The sequence below is a fragment of the Plodia interpunctella genome, chromosome 28 (assembly GCF_027563975.2).
Source record: "Plodia interpunctella isolate USDA-ARS_2022_Savannah chromosome 28, ilPloInte3.2, whole genome shotgun sequence".
NCBI classification, from domain to species: domain Eukaryota; kingdom Metazoa; phylum Arthropoda; class Insecta; order Lepidoptera; family Pyralidae; genus Plodia; species Plodia interpunctella.
Genome location: NC_071321.1, coordinates 2,516,813 through 2,542,155, shown reverse-complemented (window position 1 = coordinate 2,542,155; position 25,343 = coordinate 2,516,813). Strand labels below are relative to the sequence as shown.

At 35.0% G+C, this 25,343-nt stretch overlaps 2 protein-coding genes across 2 annotated transcripts in view; both read right to left on the bottom strand.

The window, feature by feature from the left end:
• Nucleotides 1-8,327, bottom strand: part of LOC128681700 (uncharacterized) — a 46,449-nt gene extending 38,122 nt beyond the window's left edge. The window contains exon 1 of the mRNA XM_053765809.1: nucleotides 8,088-8,327. Within this exon, the coding sequence (XP_053621784.1) occupies nucleotides 8,088-8,327 (240 nt within the window). The remainder of the gene's footprint in view (nucleotides 1-8,087) is intronic.
• Nucleotides 1-25,343, bottom strand: part of Syt7 (Synaptotagmin 7) — a 348,961-nt gene that overhangs the window by 299,449 nt on the left and 24,169 nt on the right. The window contains exon 2 of the mRNA XM_053765756.1: nucleotides 5,331-5,373. The gene's annotated coding sequence lies outside the window, so the exon portion shown is untranslated. The remainder of the gene's footprint in view (nucleotides 1-5,330; nucleotides 5,374-25,343) is intronic.

The following is a 25,343-nucleotide window of genomic DNA, read 5'->3' as shown; positions in this document are numbered from 1 at the left end:
ATGAGAATGCTAATATACACTTTAGAACGGATCCAAAAAGAGGTCCTGTTATGAAGATTACGGGTCAAGTAAGTCTCGGGGTAGGGCGAGATTGGACCAACAGCCAGGGCGCTAAATATAAAGGGGCGGTGCAGGTTTGCGAATGATATTTTTATGGTCACACGTTCTAAAATTACAGATATGTTGATAAAGCAGCGGTGACGTAATATCTGTAATATGTTTATTATATACACATAATACATGTTTAAAAGTAATAATAAAATATTTATTCAGTGCCCAATATATCACATTAAAGAAAGTCTACAGTCCACTCCATTATTAAAACTCGCGTTCGCCTTAGAAATAATGTGGCTTAACAGTTTTGACTTATGCATATTAATTACGACAAAAAAGATTCTTAAATATACATATAATGATCAGAAAAAAATCACTTGACGCTGAATATGATGACGCCACCATAGATTCCACTTATTATATATGCGAAATATGTATGTCTTTCTTTCTGTCAGTCACGTCACGCTTGCACAGCCAAACCGTTGGTCCGATTTTAATGACATTTGGAATAGATTTATTTATCAATCACCCGAGATCAAACATACGACTACCGCAAACAGCGGGCAACAGTTAGTTAATAGACATATATTTCACTAGGTGGCGCTACTGTCAACTGACATAGGGGGCGTCGGAAAATTTCACCCAAGGATCTTGTAGTGCTGCAACCGACACTGCCCTTTTGTAATTATAGACGACGGAACAGCACATTAACTGCTTAACTACTATGTGCTAATGGGAGAAGGGTGTAACCTTTCTAGTCTACTCAAATGGACATAGTAAAAATATATTTACTATTCTCATGAAGTCATAGATAATAGAGAAGACAGGAGTTTTTGTTGACTTTTTATACATTGGCAATATTTTGTCTATATGCGCAGTCCGTGGTACTGATCAACTTTTCGTATGGAAGCAACCTTGAAATCGCGACCAAAAGTCAGCTGTTCTATACAAAGTTATTTAACTTTGTATAGAACAGCTGACTTTTGGACCTAATTGGTGGACAATGCATGGACATAACAGCATGTAGACAAAATAATTGGCGATGTATTAAAAGTCACGAAGTATTCGCATAAAGGAGAACCCCCATGGTACCCCCATGGTACCCCCATGGATCTACCCATGGTACCCCTATACCCGGGTGATAGGGGTACCATGGGTAGATCCTTTAGGTCTATTCCATGGGTAGATTCGTTTCGTATTTGCACGGAGTTCATGATGCACCCTATATATTCAAATTCAAATTCAAAATTCTTTATTCAATTTGGGATCACTTATTGACGTCAAAAAAAATTACTTAAACTAAGTCTACTGCCGGCTTCCAAAGCGCAGGTGAAGAAGCTTCACCGCAGCATTTTCTCCAAGGACGTCAATTAACAAATATAGGTCTTATACATTTTATATTAAAAATTAGGAGGACGAATTTACATAATTATATATATATATATTTAACAAATATAGGTCTTATACATATATAAAATTTGAATGAATAAATAAAATAAAAGTTGAATTTCCAATAAAATTATATATATATATATATATATATATATATATATATATATATATATATATATATATATATATATATATAAAGACTCCCCCATAATTATTACTATTATGAGACTAATAGGACCAAAACATTTGTTTTTAAAATTGTGTCTGTCTGTACATTTTGTTCGCTCATCACGCAAAATCTATTGGATAAAATTTGATGCAGTTATCTCAGTTGTATAGTAGACGGTCTAATTTAAAACCTGATATAGGTTTCATTACGTTGATTCATACGTTGATTGGATCCTGAGATTGATAGTAATAAGATATGAACGGATGCACAAAATAATCACGGCTTGTATATACTCCTATGTTAATAGAGTCAAAAAATATGGGTCTATCTATGAAAGTATAAAAAAAAATTTCAATTAATTTTTTTTTTGTAATACAGATTACTTTAAATCTTGATTAAATATCGGGAAAATGCCTAAAACACATCAGTAACTCTCCATGAATATTAATCAGCTGACTTGATAACATTCCCCTCCGTCTTTTCAATGTTTAGATGTAAGCAAGGAGGAGATATAACACACAACAATTTTGAAGATCGAGAAATCGTTGAACAAACATAAAAAAATATATAATTTCATACATATAACCTCTACCTTTTTAAAAGTCAGTTATCTACCACACTGACTAAAATTCACGGCTTCCAGACATTTAGATAAAACTATTTATGTAAGGAGACTAATCCCTTCTTATTCTGCCTATTATACTGGAGCCCTCACTGCTAAAAAGCAATATATATATATATATATATATATATTGTATATCTTTTTCATTTGTGGATTTGACTCATTCTTGTGAGGTGAAATGTATACATGTACAATACATAAGATACAGAAGTTGAGACCTTAAATGAAAGATATAGTAATACACTTGCATTAAAAAGGAGTGCGGGCTACAGTATTTCCTTATGTTATTCATAAAAAAGATAAAGCACATTTTTTCATTATTAAAAAGAATGCGAAAGAGATAACGAGACGATATTGATGTACCTGCGGGAATGGCAGCTACCGTCGACAGAGATTTGTGGAAAAGAAACGGGAGATCTTTGCCCAACAGTGATACACATCTAATAAAAAAAATGGTTGCCTGTAAAGTCGGTTTTACGGGCGAAGATTTTACGTGACAACGTCTTTTTCTCGGTAGAATATACGAACGAGAGAGAGGCCCGCCGAATGCCTTGCGTCTCTCTCCCACGGTGACTCATCGTAACTTTACCGGGCGTTACACTTTTTCATAAGTGACTCCCAGCCGCAACCTAATTTAAGACGTTGTCGTCAAAAAGGTTTATCTGTAGTTTAGTAGTAGTATAGCTTCAAGACTCAACATAACATATCGCCGTGTTTCTTTTATCTCTGTTAAAACAAAGGCTTTTCGTTTCACGTGGCCTTTTTGTGACACGACCTTCTGGCGCGCCTGTTCGAACCAAATTATCTCCAATACAAGTTGACATTATAAAGCATCCATAATTTTATCGAGTATTTGAATAGATATTTTTTTCACGGCCACGGGTTACGAAGGTTAAATGAATTGCTTAATAATTTTCCTTTGTGCTTTATAGAAACAATTAGTATCTTTTCGCGAGTAAATCCATAATAAATTATACGTTTGAAAATTTCTCAGGAATCACAGTATCTGTCGGTGTATCTGTAATTAATGAGTTTAATGATATTATAAAGTACCCATAATTCCATCAAGTCCACGTATACTAATCTTTTTTCACGGTCACGCGTAATTTCCTTTAGTGTATTATATAAATATTGAAAGTACCTACTTTCAATATTTATATAATATATATAAGTTTATTTACCTAAATAAACTTATAATTTTTCCATTACATTACCGACTATGTATATCCAAAAGCTTTTAATATCTTCTTTATTAGTAAATGACAATATAATATTTACTAGGTTACCTTTCGTACCGAAAAACGGCACTATTAACGTTGAAAATTCACGCGTTTGAAGCCGCAGATAAAATTTATTATTATGCAAAATCAATCCTCGTCATTTAGTGAAAGCATTGGATAAGTCCGCATTTGTACATGTGTTATTCTTGTAGATATGATATACCTATTTATATTTCATACAAATCAAAAAAATTAGTAATTAGTAGGTGTAGGAAGTAAGTAGACCTTTTGCTCTGAAAATTAATTTTAAAATTCGAAAAAAAAAAAGCAAAAGAAACCAATCTGAGTATGATGTAACTTGTCGAGATAAGACTAGCACAAATACAAACAACATTTCAGCTACTCCGGAATTTTACATATCTAAGTATAAGTATTATAGAATTGCTTGAAAGTGCCTTCCCGGAGCAATAACTAAATTGATGCGAAGTAGGCACTTCACAATATCAACGAAATCGATTTGAAACCTGAAGTTGTATCGATTTGTGGTACAACTTTGCGAATATTTACTTACAACTATGGAATGTCCAATGGATTTCCGTATAGTTTCTGTTGTATAGTTAACTTCTGCGCCCCGGGGTTTCGCTCCCGTGGGAATTTCGGTATAAAAACTACCTTATGTGTTATTCCAGATTATATCCTACCCGTGTACTAAAATTTGGTACACGGGTAGAATATAATCTGGAATCATAATCATAACAATCAGTCCAGTAGAGTTTGCGTGAAAGAGTAACAAAAATACACACAAATAGGACCAATCCATATCATCCCGTGGATGTCATACGAGGCGACTAAACGACCTTGACAGTTGACGGCAACAATTTCAAGGAGAACTGACATCAAACATGCGGATGGTCGAACAACCACAACAAAATTGTTATGTTACTAATTTGTCAAACTCAAAAGTTTTACATAACACACGTTTGTCTGCTAGCAGTGTAATGTTCATTTTTTATACTTAGATACTGGCTTCGTACCAAACCCGAATGAACGCAATGAGAAATTAGACCTTACCACTATTCCTGTCTGTATATAAATCCATATATTACGTTCAAGTGGATAGCCTGTCTAATTGAATTTGTTTAACAACCTCCTAATGCCAAAATAACAAGAACGCTATCAATCATTCAATTCGTCCATAATTTGTATTTAATGAACAGACAGACACTGATTAGTTTGTATTAGTGTAGGCGCTACGTACACACCATTACATTTTTTATCAATTTCCTTAATTTCTTAGCGAAAAATTGAATTTGAAACACATTTTTCTAGATAAAGATTTTTTGTAGAAAGTGTGGCGACATCTACCACGCCACATGCACAACGAATAACAAGCCACACAAGTGATCCACGACTCCACGGACAGATGGCACTACGGTCGACTCACAATAGAAAGCTAACAAGCCTAGACCGCGCAGACAGTGCTATTTCGATTGGAAGCATATATACAACCTCCGACATGACACCGTCTGTCGTGTGGGATTCCTGGCGCTGCACCTTCTGAAGATCTTCCCGTTGTGGCGGTCGAGCATGATAACCTCGCTCCCGCTACAAAAGTATTCTAGTTTTCTATAATACAATGTAGTCCACATGAAGATATATATATGTATATATATATAGTGGTCAGATGAATACCAAAAATATTGGATTGCTTTTCTGCGTGAGTTTCGAAGTTGAGTTGTAGAAATACAATAATTGTTACAGTATACAGTTGCGAAAGGTACTTTTTCCCATTGACAATCCAGAGGAATTATGTTTCGTTGATTTTTAAGTGAAACCAGCTGTGGAACTAGTCGGAATTATTATAAAATCTTACCTATTTACGTGTATCACTTCGTCCAAGTCCGGATATGTACTACCTGTGAAGTAAACAAGTTGAAAGTTATAATAATGTAAAAATAATATAATAATAATGATGATAATACGTAGATAGACATATACATACATAGTCATAGTATAACAAGTGAATTTGTTAGACAAATTAAAAATACCTTATAATACTTATCCTAATAGTACAAAATTTGAGCTCAATCGGTTACAGATGTCTGCTTAAAGCAGAAAAATTCCACCCATCAATATGTATGTAGGTATGTTATGTATGGTCGGGTAGAATTTTGTATTAAATTTTACTCTTGTAATGTATGTAAGTACTTACATTGTACATACATTGCAAATTATATATAAACTGGTATAAATCATCTTCATAATCAACCTTTCCGGTTGTAATATACAGGGTTACTGGTATCAAACCCATAACCTTCCAAAGGCGCATAAGGTACTTGGAGACTTAACGACTTTTGTTCTACGGCTTTTGTTTAAACGTAATAAATACAAAAAAAAAAAACATTTTTTTAGTTTCAATGTCATTTCTATAAAACGTTAACTCTATGTTCTATGCTACATAACGCTACTGTACTGTCTCGTGTTGCTCGGCTATTACGTAGAGTTAAGATGTGTAGAATCGCAAATTAGATTGTAATTTTATTTTATATGAAAAAAAAAAACTACGAATCACGAAAAGTCGTAGAATAAAACTTTACTCGTTTTAAATAGATCAAAGGTCATTCAATATCCCTTTCGGTTTTTCCTTAAACAAAAGAATATAATTCCCTGCGGGTCCTCAAAGAAATTGAGAGTTATCTTCTGAAACGCCATTTATTTTTAGATTATTACCAAAAACCGATGAAACCCTTCGCGTATTATGAAAGAAAGAAAAAACGTTTATTTAGTACAAAAGTCACAGATATCGCTGGACATAATTATGATAGTAATAAATATTCTACTAAAATGGTCTGCGCTCAGCGTGATGTCATGGTGTGCGCCATAATCAATGAAATATATAGGTATAGTTATGAGTAATATAACTTTTCACTGTCTAGTCCAAGAAAACAATTGTATTTCGTACTAATATTATAAATGCAAAAGTCTGTCACACTTCCACGACTGAACCGTTTCATTTTCAATCAAAAATTGGAAGGGATGTTAAGACCGTCCGCTTGCGATCGAAAGGTCCCAGGTTCGAATCCTACTCGTGCCACATGATTTTGTATACCAATCTGGCTTATAAATAGTAGTTTTCATAGACCACCACTTGTTTCCGGTGAAGGAAAATATCGTGAGGAAACCTGCACACTGGTTTAGTTCACTACTAAATGGAACCCTAGGTGATGCCGAAAGCGTTTTGTCCGATTTAGAGAAAATTAAAGACTCTTTTGGCAGCATTGGTTTGGAACTAAATTATTCTAAATGTGAGCTATTTTTCAAAAGTAACATTAACCAGCTATTGAGATCTGAAATACAAGATAAATTTAATATTTTGGCACCTAATATTAAAATCGTAGACGAGCAATCACTTCACCTCCTGGGAGCGCCGTTTTTGGAAGATACGTTTTCTATTTTTGTTAATGACCAAATTTCAAAATTTGAGTCGTCTTCCCACCGTCTACTTAATGTAAACCCTCATTTTGCATATACAATTATAAAATTTTGTCTCTTCGTTCCCAAAACTACCTACGTCTTAAGGTGTACACCGCTTTGGGCTCACGATGATCTGTTATCTCGTATAGATGATTGTGTGACGGGAGGTGTTATCTAATATTCTAAATTGCCCCCTCAACAAAAGATGTTGGGCTCAAGCAGCATTGCCCGTACGACATGGTGGTATTGGGATAAGAAAAAATCCCAGTGTAGCACTGCTGGCGTTCTTGTCCTCGGTTTATAGTACGCAAAACCTCATTGGTAAAATTCTTGGCCCATCAATTTGTGATGCGTGGCTGAGGCTAGGAACGCCTGGTCCAGTGCAGTTGGTCCGAATGTCGATATACCTTTGAATCTGGCTTCGCAGCGGCAATATTTATAAATACTTTATTACTAATTTCAATTGTAAAAAATAAAAGTATTTTAATGGTTAAAGGAATCTTAAAATAAGAGAAGACTTTATAAAAATGTTCATCGCAACGTTACGTGGGCACTATTTCAAAATAAACCATCAACTATTTCATATACGACTCTGGATTTTAAACACTTAAACACAGATTTTAGCATATAAATGATAATTATAACATTCAAATTATAAATTCCACGACCGCCGCGGCATCAGTCTAACGCGTGTCCGAAATTTCACCAAATTTATTCAACGACCCTGACCTTTGCAAATAAACCTTTGAATCTGGCTTCGCAGCGGCAATGGGACAAGCCCATTTGCTTGCTTGTCCAGGAAAACTTACTCAAGACTGCTGATTGTCCTGCGGAGCGGTCTCGTCTTTTGGCAAGCCAGAGTCAGGTTTTTGGTTGAACGCTATCCCTTCAGCTAGTGTAGGTACACAGTAGTGTACCTACACAGTCAGTCCAGTAGGCAGTCTTGTCCTACTGGACAAGACTGCCTTTAGTCTGACAGTGACTCTTCGATTGCGGGCCAGAACTAATGAACCACATCGCTGTCATTGTGGGGAAGATGTCGACCATGTCGATGTCGAGATGTCGACTTGGGTCACCACAGTTTGGCTTGTCGTCGTAGTGCAGGCCGCATCTCACGCCATGCTGCACTGAATGACGTCATCCGTCGCGCTCTTACCAGTGCCGGCGTGCCAGCAGTCCTAGAGCCTACTGGCATTTCAAGAGATGACGGTAAGAGGCCTGACGGCATGACATTCATTCCGTGGAAGAATGGGCAGTCGTTGGTGTGGGATGCGACGTGCTTGGATACAGTAGCTCCATCCCACGAAACAGCGACTGCCTGTAAGGCTGGCGCGGCTGCGTTGGCGGCAGAGTCCGGCAAAAGGCGTAAGTATGCATCTCTGGGAGAGCCATACATATTTATGCCTTTTGCTGTAGAGACCCTGGGACCTTGGGGTGCGGATGCAAAAACCCTTTACAAAGAAATTTCCGCACGCCTGGTCGATGTCTCTGGGGACCCAAGGGCTGGTGACTATTTTGGCCAACGTTTGAGTTTGGCCATACAAAGAGGAAATGTCGCCAGCCTTCTGGGAACTTTACTTTAGTGTCAATTTTTTATTTATTTTTATTTTAGTTTTAATTTTTAATTTTAACAAATAGCTTAAGTGTGTATATAAATATATATAGTCATTTATTACAATTGGATAAAAAATTGAACTAGTTGGGATGTTATCAGGTCTAGCCGTGAAAATAAAACACTATTTTTTGTCATATGTACACTTATGTTAAGCAAATTACAAAAGCAAGCAAAAACTACATAAACACTCACTACTTAACTACATCGTACAGTTAGAAACTTATGTAGTTACATGTGTACACTATGTACAATATACATTAATCGAAGTAAATTTTGAATTAAAAAGTTCACTACTGTGTGAGCATGTCATTAGACGCAGTAGTAAAAATCAAGTCAAGTGCTTTTAGGTGACCTAAATAAAAATTATTTAAAATTTTACGTAAGAAATTACCATTGAAAATGAGTCGGTAAGTACACTGCTGTTTTTAGTCGGATAAACCTCTCTTCGTTGCTCATTCGTAAAGGGGATCGTGTCTCTTTCCGTCCTCTGTGAAATCTTTGAATTATTCAAAATATTGTGATGTAACCAAGCGTAAGGACTTTATCGGGAACTCGAGTGGGGATGAGTATTTGAGTATTTCCTTTATAAATCGTGGTGTCAGTATTTTGAAAGGATCAATAAAAGCTGATAGATGTCGTCATTTGTATTCGTTTAACTACGAGTACACACAGATTAACCCCCTTAGTTATTACTAAAAATCGATGAAACGCAATTTGGAGATGAAACCCTCTCCGTAATAGGAACATTAGGCCACAGACGTCATAATTTTTTATCTCATAGAATTATTTATAAATACTTTATTACTAATTTCAATTGTAAAAAATAAAAGTATTTTAATGGTTAAAGGAATCTTAAAATAAGAGAAGACTTTATAAAAATGTTCATCGCAACGTTACGTGGGCACTATTTCAAAATAAACCATCAACCATTTCATATACGACTCTGGATTTTAAACACTTCAACACAGATTTTAGCATATAAATGATAATTATAAAATTCAAATTATAAATTCCACGACCGCCGCGGCATCAGTCTAACGCGTGTCCGAAATTTCACCAAATTTATTCAACAAACCTTTGCAAATAATAATAATTGAGTCCCGAAAATAATCAGAATTCTGGGCACGCTAGCGAACCCCTCTATTTAAATAGAGCTCTTTATTGAGAGAATTAGTTATATTTTATTACTTTGTAGCCTATTTCATGTCCATAGATAAGAACCACATTTGTTAATTGACTTGGAAGAAAGGGATGCGGTGAAGTTTGTTGCGTGTTTGCGCCTCTTCTTCACCTGCGTGTTGGAAGTCGGCTGTAGACTTAGTTTAGTTATTTTTTATTTCTTCTCATTGGAACGATTTTGGTTTTAATGATTCAATTTATTGAAATTTTCGTGACAAAGATAGCTATGGAATTTATTTAGTATATTGGAATAATTTAAATAGAACTATTCCATGTCCTAGTGGATGTAGTACAAGGCGATTAAGGGATGAAAAATCGTATTTATATACTCGGGTTTCATCTAAATGGCAGCTTTCCTCACGATGTTTTCCTTCTCCGAATATAAGCAAATATGGAAGGTAAATTAGAAATTATTACTTAGTTGTTATTATAAACAGCATAAAGTCAACATGCTAAATGAATAGTACACAAGCCATGTTTGTTCTGTACGTCTGTCTGTTGTCCCTCAAAACACGAGAACGAATGGTTAATTTGCGCTAAATTTAGATTGTTTTTGTAAAATCTTAACAGGGCTCATATGTTGCATACGATTTTCGAGATGTGGTTTGTATTTATTGAAGGTATGCTCTCTTTCACCACATTATCCCGGTTTCATTCACGGCTGTGATGCCTTGAAGCCTAGAGTCCAATGTTTCTGGAGTCAGAAGTGGAGTCTCCACATTCCACTACGTTCGACAATCATTTTACGATTCTCTTGACGATATATAATACTCTTTGGGAAAAATATTGTCGCCTATGTTATTGTAGCCTTAGGGCAGCTGTTGTGTCCCTTAGCCGTCTCGTACGACTGATATTATAAATGCAAAAAAATATCTCTGTTAGTTACACTTTCACGCGAAATCAACTGAACGTATTGTTATTGAAATTTGATCTTGTAGAAAAACTGGAATAACACATAGGGTACTTTTTACCCGACATTCCCACGCGAGCGAAGCGCCGAGGCACAGCTACTTTTATATATTAATGGCCATTTTATATATTAAAGGCCAGTACAAAGTAAAGCACTTAAAGCACTCGTTTATCAAAAAAAACACGCCAGCCGCAACCGACGCAATAAAAACTGAGAAATAAATCAGACTTGTGTTCCTACATTGACCTATTTAACAAAACATTTACCATCTACAAAAAAAAAATCTCATAGTCGTTTTTTGCCGTCACTTTTCATGAAAACGAATCCATTGCTGCATATTAAAAGTAATTGCTAAATTTAAAAATCGAATATATGGTATCTGTGCGTCTATTTCAAACTAGCCTTCGTTTATAGGTTCGATTTCCAGCATAGGAAAATATTTTTATATTAAAACAGAGTTTTAACCAAATGAACTACAGGGACAGAAAACTCACTATAGTTCAACTGACGGGGGAACTACTCAGTTGAACTAGTGGGAACGATTTTAGTGCACGCATTTGTAATTTTTGTACTATCAAACATACTTATAGGCATCAATTTTAATATGGCCGGAGAGTGAGTTCCAATTTAACAAACGTTACAATCAATATCAAATCATTTATTCAGAAATTAAGCCTTCACAGGCACTTTTTCACGTTATATCCTAAATTAAATTATATTTACTAAAATTACGAACTACTGGCATTTCTAACGACCACTGCTGAGAAGAAATCCCGAAAGAACCTCACTTAAACAGTCCCTATCATGCCAGAAGGGCTTACTATGTTTTAAATAAAAATGTATGTAGTACATCCAGCAAATGAACTGTATAAAGGTCTCTGTACGTACACAACTTGTAAGAAATGAATGAATAATACAACTCCTGTCCAATTTTCTTGACAGCTTCCCTTGATTAGCTGTGGACCGGAATATTAATTATGACATTAATATGAAACTTGCTTGTTTTTTCTGTTTATTTTTTTATAATTTTGCTCCTGCAGAAGATTATAAACCTTCCTCAGTAATCACAGTCTCTATTTTTAAAAACCCAATCAAAATCCGTTGCGGAGTTTTAAAGATCTAAACATTACATATTTTTATACTGTAAATATAAATAAATACTAGCCTCAATCTATAGGTAAGTTCGAGACTTGTGTTATGGGATACTAACTCAACGATACTATATTTTATACCAATTATGTAATTGGTATAAATAGATAAACGTCCAAGACCAGGGCCAATCGGAAAAATCATTTTCCATCATGAACTGACCGGGGTTCGAACCCGGGACCTCTCGGTTCAGGGGCAAGCACTTTACCACTGCGCCACCGAGGTCGTCACTATGTAGTGATGAAACTTTTTGACCATGTAAGTACTTTTTGATATGTACTATTAGAAGAAGAATTCACGCAAGCATAGCCGCGGGCATCAATTAGTAGTATACGAGTATAACCCGTTTTATCTGAAGTCGGTAATAAAAGCCGGTGTGTGCTATGAAATCAATAAGCCACAGCGGCTATTAGGGGCGTCCTCGATATCTGTCTAAATGAAGTTAAGAACTCATGTCAAGCTATTTACACTTGCTGTAGCTGGGTAAATCGGATTTACTGTCAGTTAAAAATAACGCTAAAATATATTGCATCTTATCTTGCATATAATAACAAGTTTATTTGTTAGACAAATTAAAAAAAAAACCCCGACTTTTAATATTCATTTGGCTACACCTTTTCGTACGGCTGAACCGATTTTGATCAAGAATCCTAAACCTTCCTCAGGAATCACTCTATATGTTGGTGTAAACCGCATGAAAATCAGTGCAGTAGTGTTTGAGTTTATTGCGAACAGTCAGACGCAGTAGAGGACTTTGTTTTATAATTTGTAAGGATTAGCCCGAGCGAAGCCAGGAGAGGCCGTTAGTAATAAACCTCGGGCTTCGCGACGTCACAGCTTGGATTGCAACCGGGAAGAGAAACAACGAGCAGCTATGTATGTAGAAAAGGCTTTAAAATATTAAATTATATATTCACAAGAAAACCGTAGTGTTTGCCCAAAACCTGCCTTTGTATCACAATCTCAAAAGGCGTTTCTCAGTTTTATTAAAAAAAAAATACTTTTCCCTACACACAAACGTCTTTATTACTATTAGGATAGGCTTGAATATTGCTAAGTAAAAAAATATCTTACGAAATGTTGTTTAGAGCTCTCTAAGGACGAATACGTCGACAGGAAGGGTCCCTTAGTCACCATTTTAATGGAATATTTTTTCGTGTTTTATTGTCTATTTAAGTATTTACTTCTATTATGTAACAACTATTCACGATTAGACCCACGCGTCAACTCGTGAACGGGAGTGCCGTGGGAGTTGGTCAGCTCGATTCTCATATAAATGTTTGGTTAATCGTGTTTTATATCTATATTTTCTTACAAGTACAAATCTTATCATAATAATAACCTTTTTTTTTGTATACTTTTGCCCATGTACCTTTTTGTACTATGTTATATTACTATTAAAAAATCTAGTAATATATCTTGTGTTTTTATATAACTAGATATACATATAAACATATGAGAGATAGCCCTTTTGGCTGAGTTTCTTTCGGCATTCCATTTGAGCAGTGGTCTGTCTGAATTGTAGGTAGTTTGTAGCTTTTTAAGGTATACTACATATATAATTAAAAATTTTTAGTGAAAACTTTTACACAGCCATTTGAAGGTCTTAATTATTTGCCTGTGAAGGTCAATTTTTTAAAATACTTCGACTTTACTAGTTGCGCCTCTGGACGCTCTCCCAATTACATTTCAGGATGATATAAGTAATGTGATTATGACAATACTAGCTGCGCCCCGGGGCTTAGCTCCCGTAGGAATTTCGGGATCAAAGTACACTATGGTTATTCTAGGATATATTTTACCCGTGAATCAAATTTCATAATAATCCGTCCAGTACATTGTGTGTGAAAGAGTAACAAACATACACAAGTACATCCTCGAAAACTTTCGTATATATTAGTTTAGTAGGAAAAACATTCAGTTCAGTATCACGTCATTAGCCTTTAGACAAAGCCAAGAGTTGCAAAACTTAAAAGCTACATTACTCAAAGGCTACAAAGACTTGCTAGTCGAATTGAGATTCAATAGATAGCTTGCTAACCCATCGCCTATGAGACAAATCTCCAGTTTTCAACCTTTTCCCTTGATTGACTTTTACAATCTGACAGGAGCTGGCACTATACTTTTCCTTCGATCCTAGACCAGCAGCTGCATGTACGAATATTATAAACCTAGACGAATATTATAAACTTTGATTTCAATTTCTCTGAAAATTATATTCAACTCTGTTGTTACAGGATTAAATGGATTTATCTTAAGTTACACTAAGCGGATTATCTTCAGGGTTTGGTCAAAGTTGTTATCTGGGTCAAGAATGCCCAACAATCTGCTAATGGAGCCCGTGGGGCATTCTCTTTGAAATGGTACTGGTTATGGTTCTACGAACTCCATGATATTATAAAGAGAATAAGTAGATTTGTTTCTTTGTTTTTTTTTTTGTTTGTCCTACTAACATTTAATATTTTATATGCGAAAGTTGGGGTTGAAAAAAATGGGGGGTGAAAGTTTGTATGAAAATCATGTATGTTTTGCTTTCGCAAATAAATTCACGATGGCGATAGTACACTTTTAACAGACAAACATTAGTCCAGTTTATTAGAACAGTTTATACTTTAAATAAATTCTACTTTAAGAGTTGCATAAGCACGGCTCGATCACAGTCTCCACTCCTATGGTCGACATTCCACCTCGTCGTATCTTCCGATTCGGTTCCTTACTATAAACTGCTGAAGTCTGAAATTCTCTCACCGCTTCAATATTTCCCGAATACAATAATTTGGGATCTTCAAAGCAAGAGCGAATAGGCATTATTTGAGCTTGAGTGTAACATCTTACTGCGAAACAACAAATATGAACTCCTTCAACTAGATCCAAGACAAAAGTACCTGCCTGGACGAAGAAGAATTTCATGGCTGCAAATACTACGCCAATGGTACAACAAAAGTACGCGAAATTTGTTCCGAGCGGCCGTTTCAAAGATACAGATCGCATTGATGATTACCGATCTTCAATGAAGTTGGCACTGAAAGAAGAAAAAGTAACATCTTGGATTTAATCTCTGCTTCCGATTAGAAAGACGAACAAAAACATAAACGCACAGAAATATTTAATAAAATAATAAACTTTAAAGAAACATGACGCAAACGCTCGCCCACTCTCCCTAAAACAAAGAATAGGTACAAGACATTCTGGAGATTCAGGATAATAATGGAAGATGCTGTAATAGCGAAGACTGAGTCTGGCAGGTCGAGATGGGACGACCTTATCACACTAACATTAAACACGAATGACCAAATTACATGAGAAATGTTTATTAAAATGGTTTATGTCACGGATGCCATTTTAAGTAATTTTGCAAAATAATGAAAGTATTGTATTTGAGGAACTCTGAAGTCCTTAAGTGAAAACTTCTTTAGCGACATTGTGCACTCTTTGTGATTGATAAAAAATTTTAAACTTGCGTCAGGACACGTGATCTGAAATATATAGGACGTCAAAAATGCACAACGTTAACATTCAAGTTTTTACTTCGGCCAGCACTCCCGGAGTGCAACCCGTTTTTTTTAATAATTTCACGGGTAACACAGCTAGTATATAAAATAAGACTTATAAATAGCTTTTGTACGTAAGCTCCTTGAAAACAGAATGAGTAACAACTGTAAAACATTATGACATGAAGTTGAACACTGCTTATGAATTGCAAATGGAGGAGGTGAAATAAAATAATAATTATGCTTCACTTTTGTGACGCAAGCGACACTAGGCAACAGTAGACAGGGATATATTTCTTGTTACTGACTGACAAAATTTAAAACATAAAACTAGAAAAATTAATAAATCACCTTTGCGTGTTGATGGCAAATCTACAACGCTCTATTGGGAGTGAAATATATTCTTGCCAGAACCGAGCCACTTCGACGGCTTCATCGGAAGCTGCCATCAAGTCAGCCCGAGTACAGGTGTTTGGACACTCGGGACAGGCGAGGAGATGAGCCATCGATTGTATTATATTTATATTGATGTCTATGCATTGCAATCAAAGACACGCGAAAAGAAATTACAGAGAGAAGCGGAAACTAAACTAATTTTCCGCGTCAATCCTTTAACAAACAGAACAACACAAAAAAAAGGTATAAAAATATTAGGCGCGGACTTGAACCTTATTTACCCAACTAAAAGGTCAACATCCACTATCATCGGAAAATAAACGGCTTAATATCGAAATCGGATCGCAGCTCTCAATTTCATGGAAGACATTCGATTATTATCTCTGTTGAGGGGAGTCCTGAAAATATTGGGTTTGGGTTCAGATAAATTCAAATTGTGAGGTAATCAATACTATCAATTTTTATATTTTATTTAATCGCGCGAAAGTCACGCTTTCACGGCTATACCGCTGGACCGGTTTATTCATATTCATTTATTTCAAAAACAAAACAGCATTGTGTGCAAATATTAAAACACAAAATTCTCACAAATTTAAAAAAAAAAACAAAAATTTTAAAAATACTAATAATTATATAAGGTGCATTAATAAAATTTTAGTCAGATAATCTTCCAAGGAATAATGTTATGATGAAATTTGGTACAGATATAGAATCAGAATCATATTTTATTCCTTGAATATGGTACAAAATTTGTTCTTATACCTATCTAATTTCATTGTGCGCATACATATCCCGCCTTGATTGGCGTCGGAATTAAATTATACTTAGGATTTAAAGGCAATGACAATAAATCAAAAGTCATGCATGATCACTGCACAATCAGTCATATTATATTGGCAAACGAGTTATACATTATCGAATAATTATTAATATTTAATATTAGTTAATGACCCGGCTGGCAGAAGGGGCAAACCCAAGAAATGGTGGCTTTATGTCGTCAAGGATGATATTCGTGCTAATGACCTGATCATTAGGGATGGCGACGACCGTGCGAAGTGGGAAAATAGGAAAGCGGACCCTGCACTCATGTACATCAGCTCAGGAAGAAATCGGGAATACACTCAAATGAAAGAGATAATGGACCCGAGGTCCAAAGGAACATTGGCTACCGCGGGCGAATCTACAAGCAAGTTACTAAATACAGTAAAAACTGAAACAGAAACGTAAAAAAAATATTTGTGATCGCGAGTACAAATATTTGCCCGCTCAGGGGATCGAACCCAGGACTTTCAGACTGCGAACAGGCGTGGTGACCACTAATTCATGAGCTCACCAGAAACCTTCATCAAATATAAAGACTTGCATATAGACATCCACCTCTCATCCCTATGAAAGAAAAAATCCCGAAATTCAATCCTAATTCCCTAACAGTTTCAGTTTGTGTTTGGAAAATAAACTTATTTTTATTTTCTTTACCATTCCTTACTTCTTAATTAGAGTTTTATTTTTTTTAACGTTAAATAGAGTATTTCCTTGAAAACCACACGCGATAACCAAGAAAATTTAAACAAAAGTGGTAAATACAAGCTCGGGGTAAAGAGTACATTTCTCAAGAAACTCAAACAGCGGACAGCCCTGAATATTTTGGATTAAAATTTGCCCGTTTTATTTCCTACTTTATTTCCTTAACAAGAAGGTTGTGTTTCCATTGAGGAAGAATATACTAGATTTGTTAAGGCCACACTAATCGTTTCTTATACGTAAAGGATGTGAAAGTAATAAACTCCTGTTGAGATGTTCAAAAGTTGTAGATTTTTCATATCGCTAATTTATTTTTTACAGCAATGCTACAAATTTAAAATTATCATTACCATTAGGTACAGCCAAGTACAAAGTGTTTTACGGTACAGCCCAGTACAGAGTCTTTTACGATATATACAACACTAGCTTTTACCCGCGGTTTCGCCCGCCTTAATATCTCTACGAAAGCGCAACAGACATGATTTTCATACAAAATTTCACCCCCCATTGTAGCCACAAGGGGGTTGATTTCTGAAAAAAAGCCCATGTTTGAATGAGGTTCTATAACTATATTATATTCTAGCATACCAAATTTAATCAAACTCGGTCCAGCGGTTTAACCATGAAAGCGAACAGACAGACAGATAGATTTTGGTATTAATAATACAGAGTGTGGTTCCCACCTTAGCATAAGGCCATTCCATGACCTCCTAAGAAAGAAAGAAAACCCGGACCAATGAAAAAAAGATCATTTTCCGACTGGGGATCGAACCCGGGACCTCTCAGTTCAGGCAAGCACTTTACCACTGCGCCACCGAGGCTGTCATCTGTCCAGTACATTTTACGCGATTATGAAATAATATTTTAAAATACCACTTGCTTCGGTCATCAGGTGCATCGTGAGGAAACCTGTACTCTAGTTGGTGATTTATCTCTTAGTCTGTAAATAAAAAAGATAATAGAAATCACATGAAGTGATCGTATATGTTACATTAAATCATTATTATATACATACATGTTACGTGTAATATATTAGGTATCTTAAAGGGAAGGATCTAGATTCTCAACCAATTTTTTTGTTAGAAAGATGAATCTACTTCTAATCCCATGGGAATATGTATTTATGTACTAAATAACTACCAAGTAAGGTATGTTTTGCATTATCTTATTAAATGGTTTAAGTCTTAAAGCCACAGGCGTAGTCTGATCTAAATCTATTTTCATAACATTCATAAAGTCCGCTGTTCCATTGCTACGTACATACTTTTATCATCTGTCAATAATCCACATTTTATAAAAACTACCGGACTGATTTTTGTACAGTTTTCACCATGGCTCGTTCCGGCTGCGCTCGGGTAATACCATAATTTACATACACACCTAAACCTTCCTCAGCAATCACACTATCTATTGGTGAAAATCTGTCCTGTACTTTTTGAGTTTATCGTGTTTATACAGACAGACAGACGTGGGGACTTATTTTTGTAACAAGCAAGGATTAGTTTGGACCATAGATAAAATAAATATTATGGTGTGGACTAAAGTACACTTGTTATTTATGTATTGTTTTGATTACGAAGATCAGTGGTTACAGGAGAAGAAGACCAAACAAGAGATGATTGGACTGCGTTAGGGGTAATATGAAGGTGTGGTAACACGTGTGTACCAGGTAATAGAGACTGGAATTATATTTCATTCATTCATCTTTTCATCTCACTTCACTTTTGAAAATAATAATGAGATGAAGTCTACCCGGGACAGGCTCTGGAATGGGAATCACATACATTGCAAGTTAAATAAAAAGCTTGCCTAAATTGTAAATCTTTCTATCCGTGTCCGTTTTATGATGATGACTGAAAATCCGTGTTTGCTCCTTGAGCAATTCCCACCGCTGAGTTGGCGCCAATTTGTATCACTGCGCCACACATTTACGTCACGGAAACAATCTTATTGTTGTCACTTATAGACGTGTATCTCTATGTAACATGTTCCAACTTTTAATTGTTTGTACGTGTCTCAGTTGATGCTAATAATCTTCTTATCTATCTATCAAGAGTATTATTGCTAAAAATAGTGTCAATTTTCGGACATTAATTTTACGGCCAACTAGAGGCAAGTGCGTAGTAACATTACAGAAAAAAAAGGCATTTTTTGTCAGTATCAATGAATTGGTACCTTAAATTCATATAACACTCGGGGAATTACAAAATATTTTAGTATTCACATGTGGAGAAATCCGATTACGGAAATAGGATTACATTTTGTGTTTATAAATCCTTTATGTATTAAACATAGCAGAATATGAATTTATACCCACGAATTCGTCGGCGTTGAATCTAACAGCATACTTCTAGTAGGATAATTGCATATATTTTTTGTTGTGTTTGTGTGTTTAAGTTAATGTGCTTAACCCATGGCATATTACTAATTTCCTAGGATCAATATTTTTTAGCCAATTAAGTCGTCTTTTAAACCTGGTTTTCATACAAATTTTCACCCTCTAATATAGTTTTTTGGGGGTTGATTTTTGAAAAGGAAAACTAGAATGTTTCATCGCCAACGATATGTCAAATTTCATCAAAATTGGTCCAACGGTTTAGCAATGAAAATACGCCGGGGCACAACTAGTCTATCTATATGTATCATACCCCGAGCAGATAAACCGTTCTAAAAATATCGTATATTTTTTAAATATAAATAACACACGGGTCGTATGTTTATAAATTAGGCACTTTGGTACGATACCTCGCTAAGGTAACCGTCTTAATTGAGCGACGAAACGCTGCACAACGAATTGCGACACGCGACACTGATTACGCCGACAATATCCTATATATTGTCCTATAATTGAGGTGCAAATGCGAAATCGCGAAATCAAATCTGCTGTTCCATACCGGAAATGAGGAAAATGTATGGATCAGCTGACTATTTTTTTTTTTGCTTCTATAATAAAAGTTGTTCTGTGTCTTGAACTGTGCATAGACAAAATAATGTCATGCATAAAAAATCACCCCGCCTACCGACAGTAACTCTTATCAACAGAACTACTGCAACTATAGAACGATTAAGTACATAGGTACATTTATTAATTTAATTACTCACTCAACATTATATCAAAAAAAAATTTATTTTATGGTTATAAAAATATTCAACAAGATTCCAAAATTCATATCATCATTTCAAAAGACAATTAAATAAATGGCTTCTTGATAAATGTTTTTACCTAATCAAAGATTTGACGATGACATTAATTAACATACATGTAGATTGTAAGTGACATTTTATCTTAATTTAATCTGATGTCATTTTATAGTTTTTTAAATATGCCATTAAATATAACATTTGCATGGTGTTGACAACGGCTGAATAGGCTTGTTCTAAACCATTGTGTGGATATTGTATTAACCTTATTTAAGCAAATAAAAATGATTTGATTTGATTTAGGTACCCTCCATTTCTTACAAGTCTTATTATGTAACTAGAATAGGCAACATGAACAAAATCTGATTCCAGTGTTACTGTAGTTAAAAAATGTTATTGCACTTTTTTTTTTTTTACATTTATTTCACATATAAAGAACAAATATATATATATATAGTACATAATATAAGAACACTGACAAAAACCACAGAGGAGAATGAGACTCAGATATAATTTAGATCTATCAATTATTATTTTTTTGGTATCTTATCTGTAATAGATAGCGTGCTCCTCATTTATATATTTATATTTGCATACTTATATTCGGTAAAACATGTAGGTTTAATTTATTTTAATTTCTTTCTATCTTAGCAATAACAGACTCGATAAGAAAGACACAACACAAGTTTGATATAGGCACATGCATTTTGTCGCTCACTTAGGACGCCTGGTAAAGACTGCATAGCATACATATAAAACAGGAACGTATTTGCAGCGACGGCGTGAGTTGCATACGAGTTGCGTAATATGACATATGCATGGGCGTATCTAGGGAATTGGGGCTTTTGGGTCGTGCCCACCCCGAACTGAAAATCAAAGCAATTAATGCATTCGTTCAGAAATTATGGTCTAATTTCACAAGCACATTTTCGAGTCAAATCTATACATATCATAAAACTGTAAGTGAGCTATGTCATAGGAAATATTAAAGAAAAATAATTATAGGACTAATAGAAGCCAAAACATTTTTTTAAACTACTGGATGGAATTATGATAGATGCCGTTTCCGCAGCTGTAGCGGATTATCTAACTAAAAATCTGATATAGGTTTCAACGCGATACGTTGCTTAGAACACAAGATATTGACAATAATAAGTTATGAGCACGAAAAAACGCGGGCGAAGCCGTGGGAAAAAGCTAGTTTTAAATAATAATGGTATTCCTAAGAAAGCTGCAAACTACTGCCACCATGAAGAATTTTTTAGTAGCAAAAAGGCAAAAAGAACTACAACGGGTTGCAGACACAATTTGATCAAGTGAACCCTGAATTTTTCAAAAAACTTTATATTAATCAGTGAACCGACTCACTGGTGGTTGGGCCCTTCTGAAAAATATCTCTAGATACGCACTTCATGATAGTAGACATGTAGACTAAGTAATTTGGTATACAATTCGTAGCATTAACTATATACAGACTAAATTTCAGATATCTTGTTTTGGCCAGTCTAGTTAACGTCAACTTTGACGTTAACTTTACACCGATGATACAAAATGGCGTTGCATTGAGATGCCTTATTGCGTAGTTTGAAGTTGAACGTCAAAATTGATTGGTATAACCATAGATAAAATTATTCTTTTATCTAGGGGTGCAACCGAACCTTAGAATAATATTTTATTAATATATAAATGGGATTCGTAGCTCTGTCTACCCCGTACGAAAGCGAAACTGCGAGATACATCTTATATAAAAATAAGTCACCATACCTATCATGTCTGTCTGTATCTATCTATATGAACGCGATAAACTCAAAAAGTACCGGTCGGATTTTTTAGTTTTCATCAATAAATAGTGTGATTTTTGAGCAAGATTTTAGTGTATATATATATATAGTGATTTTAGTAATCTAAGGTTTTACCCGAGGGAAGCCGGGACGGGCAGCTACATTAAAATAAATTGAATAAACAAATTCAAAAATGGTTAGACATCCTTGAAATTTTTATGATCAAAGAGATTCATAGTTTCGAACATTATTCGTAGACTTTCAAGAATCTATGAAAAGTTTAGCTGTCTATTCAACCACAGAATAATACTTCCAGTAACTCAACAAACCATTTTTAAACAAATAATTCGTTTTAATGATTACCCTTTTTCCTTTTCTTTGAATAACAATAAAAAGATGATCTTGAGGATCTTGATGATTCCGTCGTTTTTCACTTTGACAATTAAAAAGGCGGCATTTTGTTGACATTCACTCTGACAGCTATGTCGTTAGACAATCGATATCCATGACTTATTTCGAGGTTCAGTATTTTTTGACATTTTTTTAATTAAATATGTTTTTGAAGACAAGTCGTATCAGTTTTTAGGATATCGCCATTAATGAATTGAACGATTAACTAAACTACTTAAAACACCTAATATTTCAGAAAAAAATATAAGAACTACCTATATAGATTTTCAACATTGATTATATATTTATTCTTATTCCTTCCATGCTGGTATGGGAGCGAAAGAAAAACATAGAAGTCAGCATCTTCTCTGCAGATTGTAAAAGTCAATCAAGGGAAATGGTTATAACTGGAGATTATTTACATATAGGTACAATATGAATTATAGATGATCATCTATACAGTGTTTAACAAAAACTTACGTGACTTTGATATACCAGAAGGCCTACCACGAAACATACACGTAGCACGTTACTGACGTCCACATGCTGTCTCTTTTTCCCATATCGTGTACGCATCGTGTAAAAAAAGAGAACGTGTGGACGCAATGACGTGTTACGTGTTTTATGTTTCATGGTAGCCCCCCAAATCCTTTATGTATGTTCCGTGTTCAAACTCCGTAAGTAAGTACTGTATCTAGGTGAGACCGTCACTTTGTTACAAGCTTTTAGTAACAAAGTGACGGTAAAAACGCCATAAATATACATACACACATTCTTTATCAGACATTTCCACCGCCAGTGACCGGATCACGCACTCTTAAATAATGTACGAGCACAGATTAGATTTACTGCAGAGCCCAACTCTCGTAGGTATACCGTGTTCCGTATATGGCTCTGCTGGTCTCTGCCGTGTTCCTATTTTCGATATTTTTTATGGGGCGTCGAGATTTGGACCATCAAAAGTCAAACCAAAATCGCTTCTTTTTATTAAAAAAAAACTTTATTTTCGATCTATTCCTATTTGCTTATTTTACTCCTTTTTTTTACTTTTAATACCAATATTTAGCACGAGATTTGACATAACTTATTATCAATAATGATTCACTGAACATAGCCTGGTTGTAGCTGAAAATAAACACGTCGATCATTACCCCTGAGCTTTGACAATTTTGTATTATTGCAGCATTTGTTACTATGTCTTACATATAGCATACTATAACATACAACAATAACATATTATTGTTTGTTTTATTGCCTACTTCGCCATCCATCTCTGTCCATTGCGTATCTCCTCCAGTTTTTATCTGTCGCATCTTAATCGACCGACTATATTGTTCTGGGGCGGCCTGCCCGTCGGTCGTCTTTTTCGTCGCCACCCAGCAGGGAGCCATTCTGTTTCTTCATGTTATTATAATATTATTAAACTACTACTACATACTGTTATTTATTTATCTATCTGTACTTACTGATCTTATATAATATGTCACGGCTTAGTCTCCATATATATATCTACTCTGTGACAAAAGGAACGATTTCCGGATTCGTCCACTGGCCGAATCGTTTAATATTTTATGTTACACGGTCAACGCAAGGATAAAAGCCTTTAAAATTAACCCCCTTCGTGTAATAATTTACTAAGTTTGTGAATTTTTTAGCATCGTAGTCTTGCTTTGTTACTACACAAACTAACCTTTAGTAAAACTCAATTTGTTTCATGTTTTATTCAATTCTCCTAACGGCATTTACGGTTACATGGCTCACGATGTTTTCCTTCACCGGAAGCAAGTGGCGGTCTATGAAAACTACTATACATGAATCAGATTGGTATGACTCATATGGCATGAATAGGATTTGAACCTTCAATTTGGGACCTTTCAATCTCAAGCGGACGTTCTTAACCACTGGACCGTCACATCTAAATTAGGTGAAGATAACAAACTAAACATATTAAAAATCCCCTGGGATATGAACATCTAAGTAGTTTGACAGAAAGAATTATTAAACATTTACTAACTAACGCTATATTATATACGCTATATTATATTTAGTATCGTTGAGTTTTGGTATCCCATAACACAAGTCTCGAACTTACTTTGGGGCTAGCTCAATCTGTGTGATTTGTCCTAATATATATATATATATATATATATATATATATATATATATATATATATAGCTAGTTCCTGCATACAACCTTCACCAGGCTCGCATAATAATCATTATTTGACTTGGTCTCGAGTCCCATTACATATTAATGCCCATAATTTATTCAGCTTCCATAGAGTGAGAAACAATCTAGTAACACGATTGTTGAATTTTGTCCGAATAAATCAATTATTTGTTCAAACCTATATACATTCTAAAGTAAAACATTTATTAACCATGAAAGTTATTTCCGAAATATATATATATATATATTTATTTATGAATGTCAGGATGGCTCCCTATATATATATATATTGATTGATATATTGATTGATGATTTTCCATGTTGACCTGATCGGGGATCGAACCCGGGACCTCCAGTGTAGCAGTACGACATGTCGACCATTAGGCCACGGGGGTCGTCATAAAAAATGTAAAGCATACTTTAAGATTAAGTATGTTTTATCACTATCGCACTTTGCAATATCTGACATTGACAGAAGGAGACAAAACATAATATTGCTCAAAATATGCTTTGTAATAACAAGGTAAGACTTGTAAAAAGACGGAGTTCATGTGTTGTCAAAGAATAATTCAGAAGACTATGTTTTTAGCGCTATACTTATGATTGTATCGAGGCTGAACTGGGAGCGATAGAAAAACGTATAAATACAATGTCTCCTCCCGCGTAGAT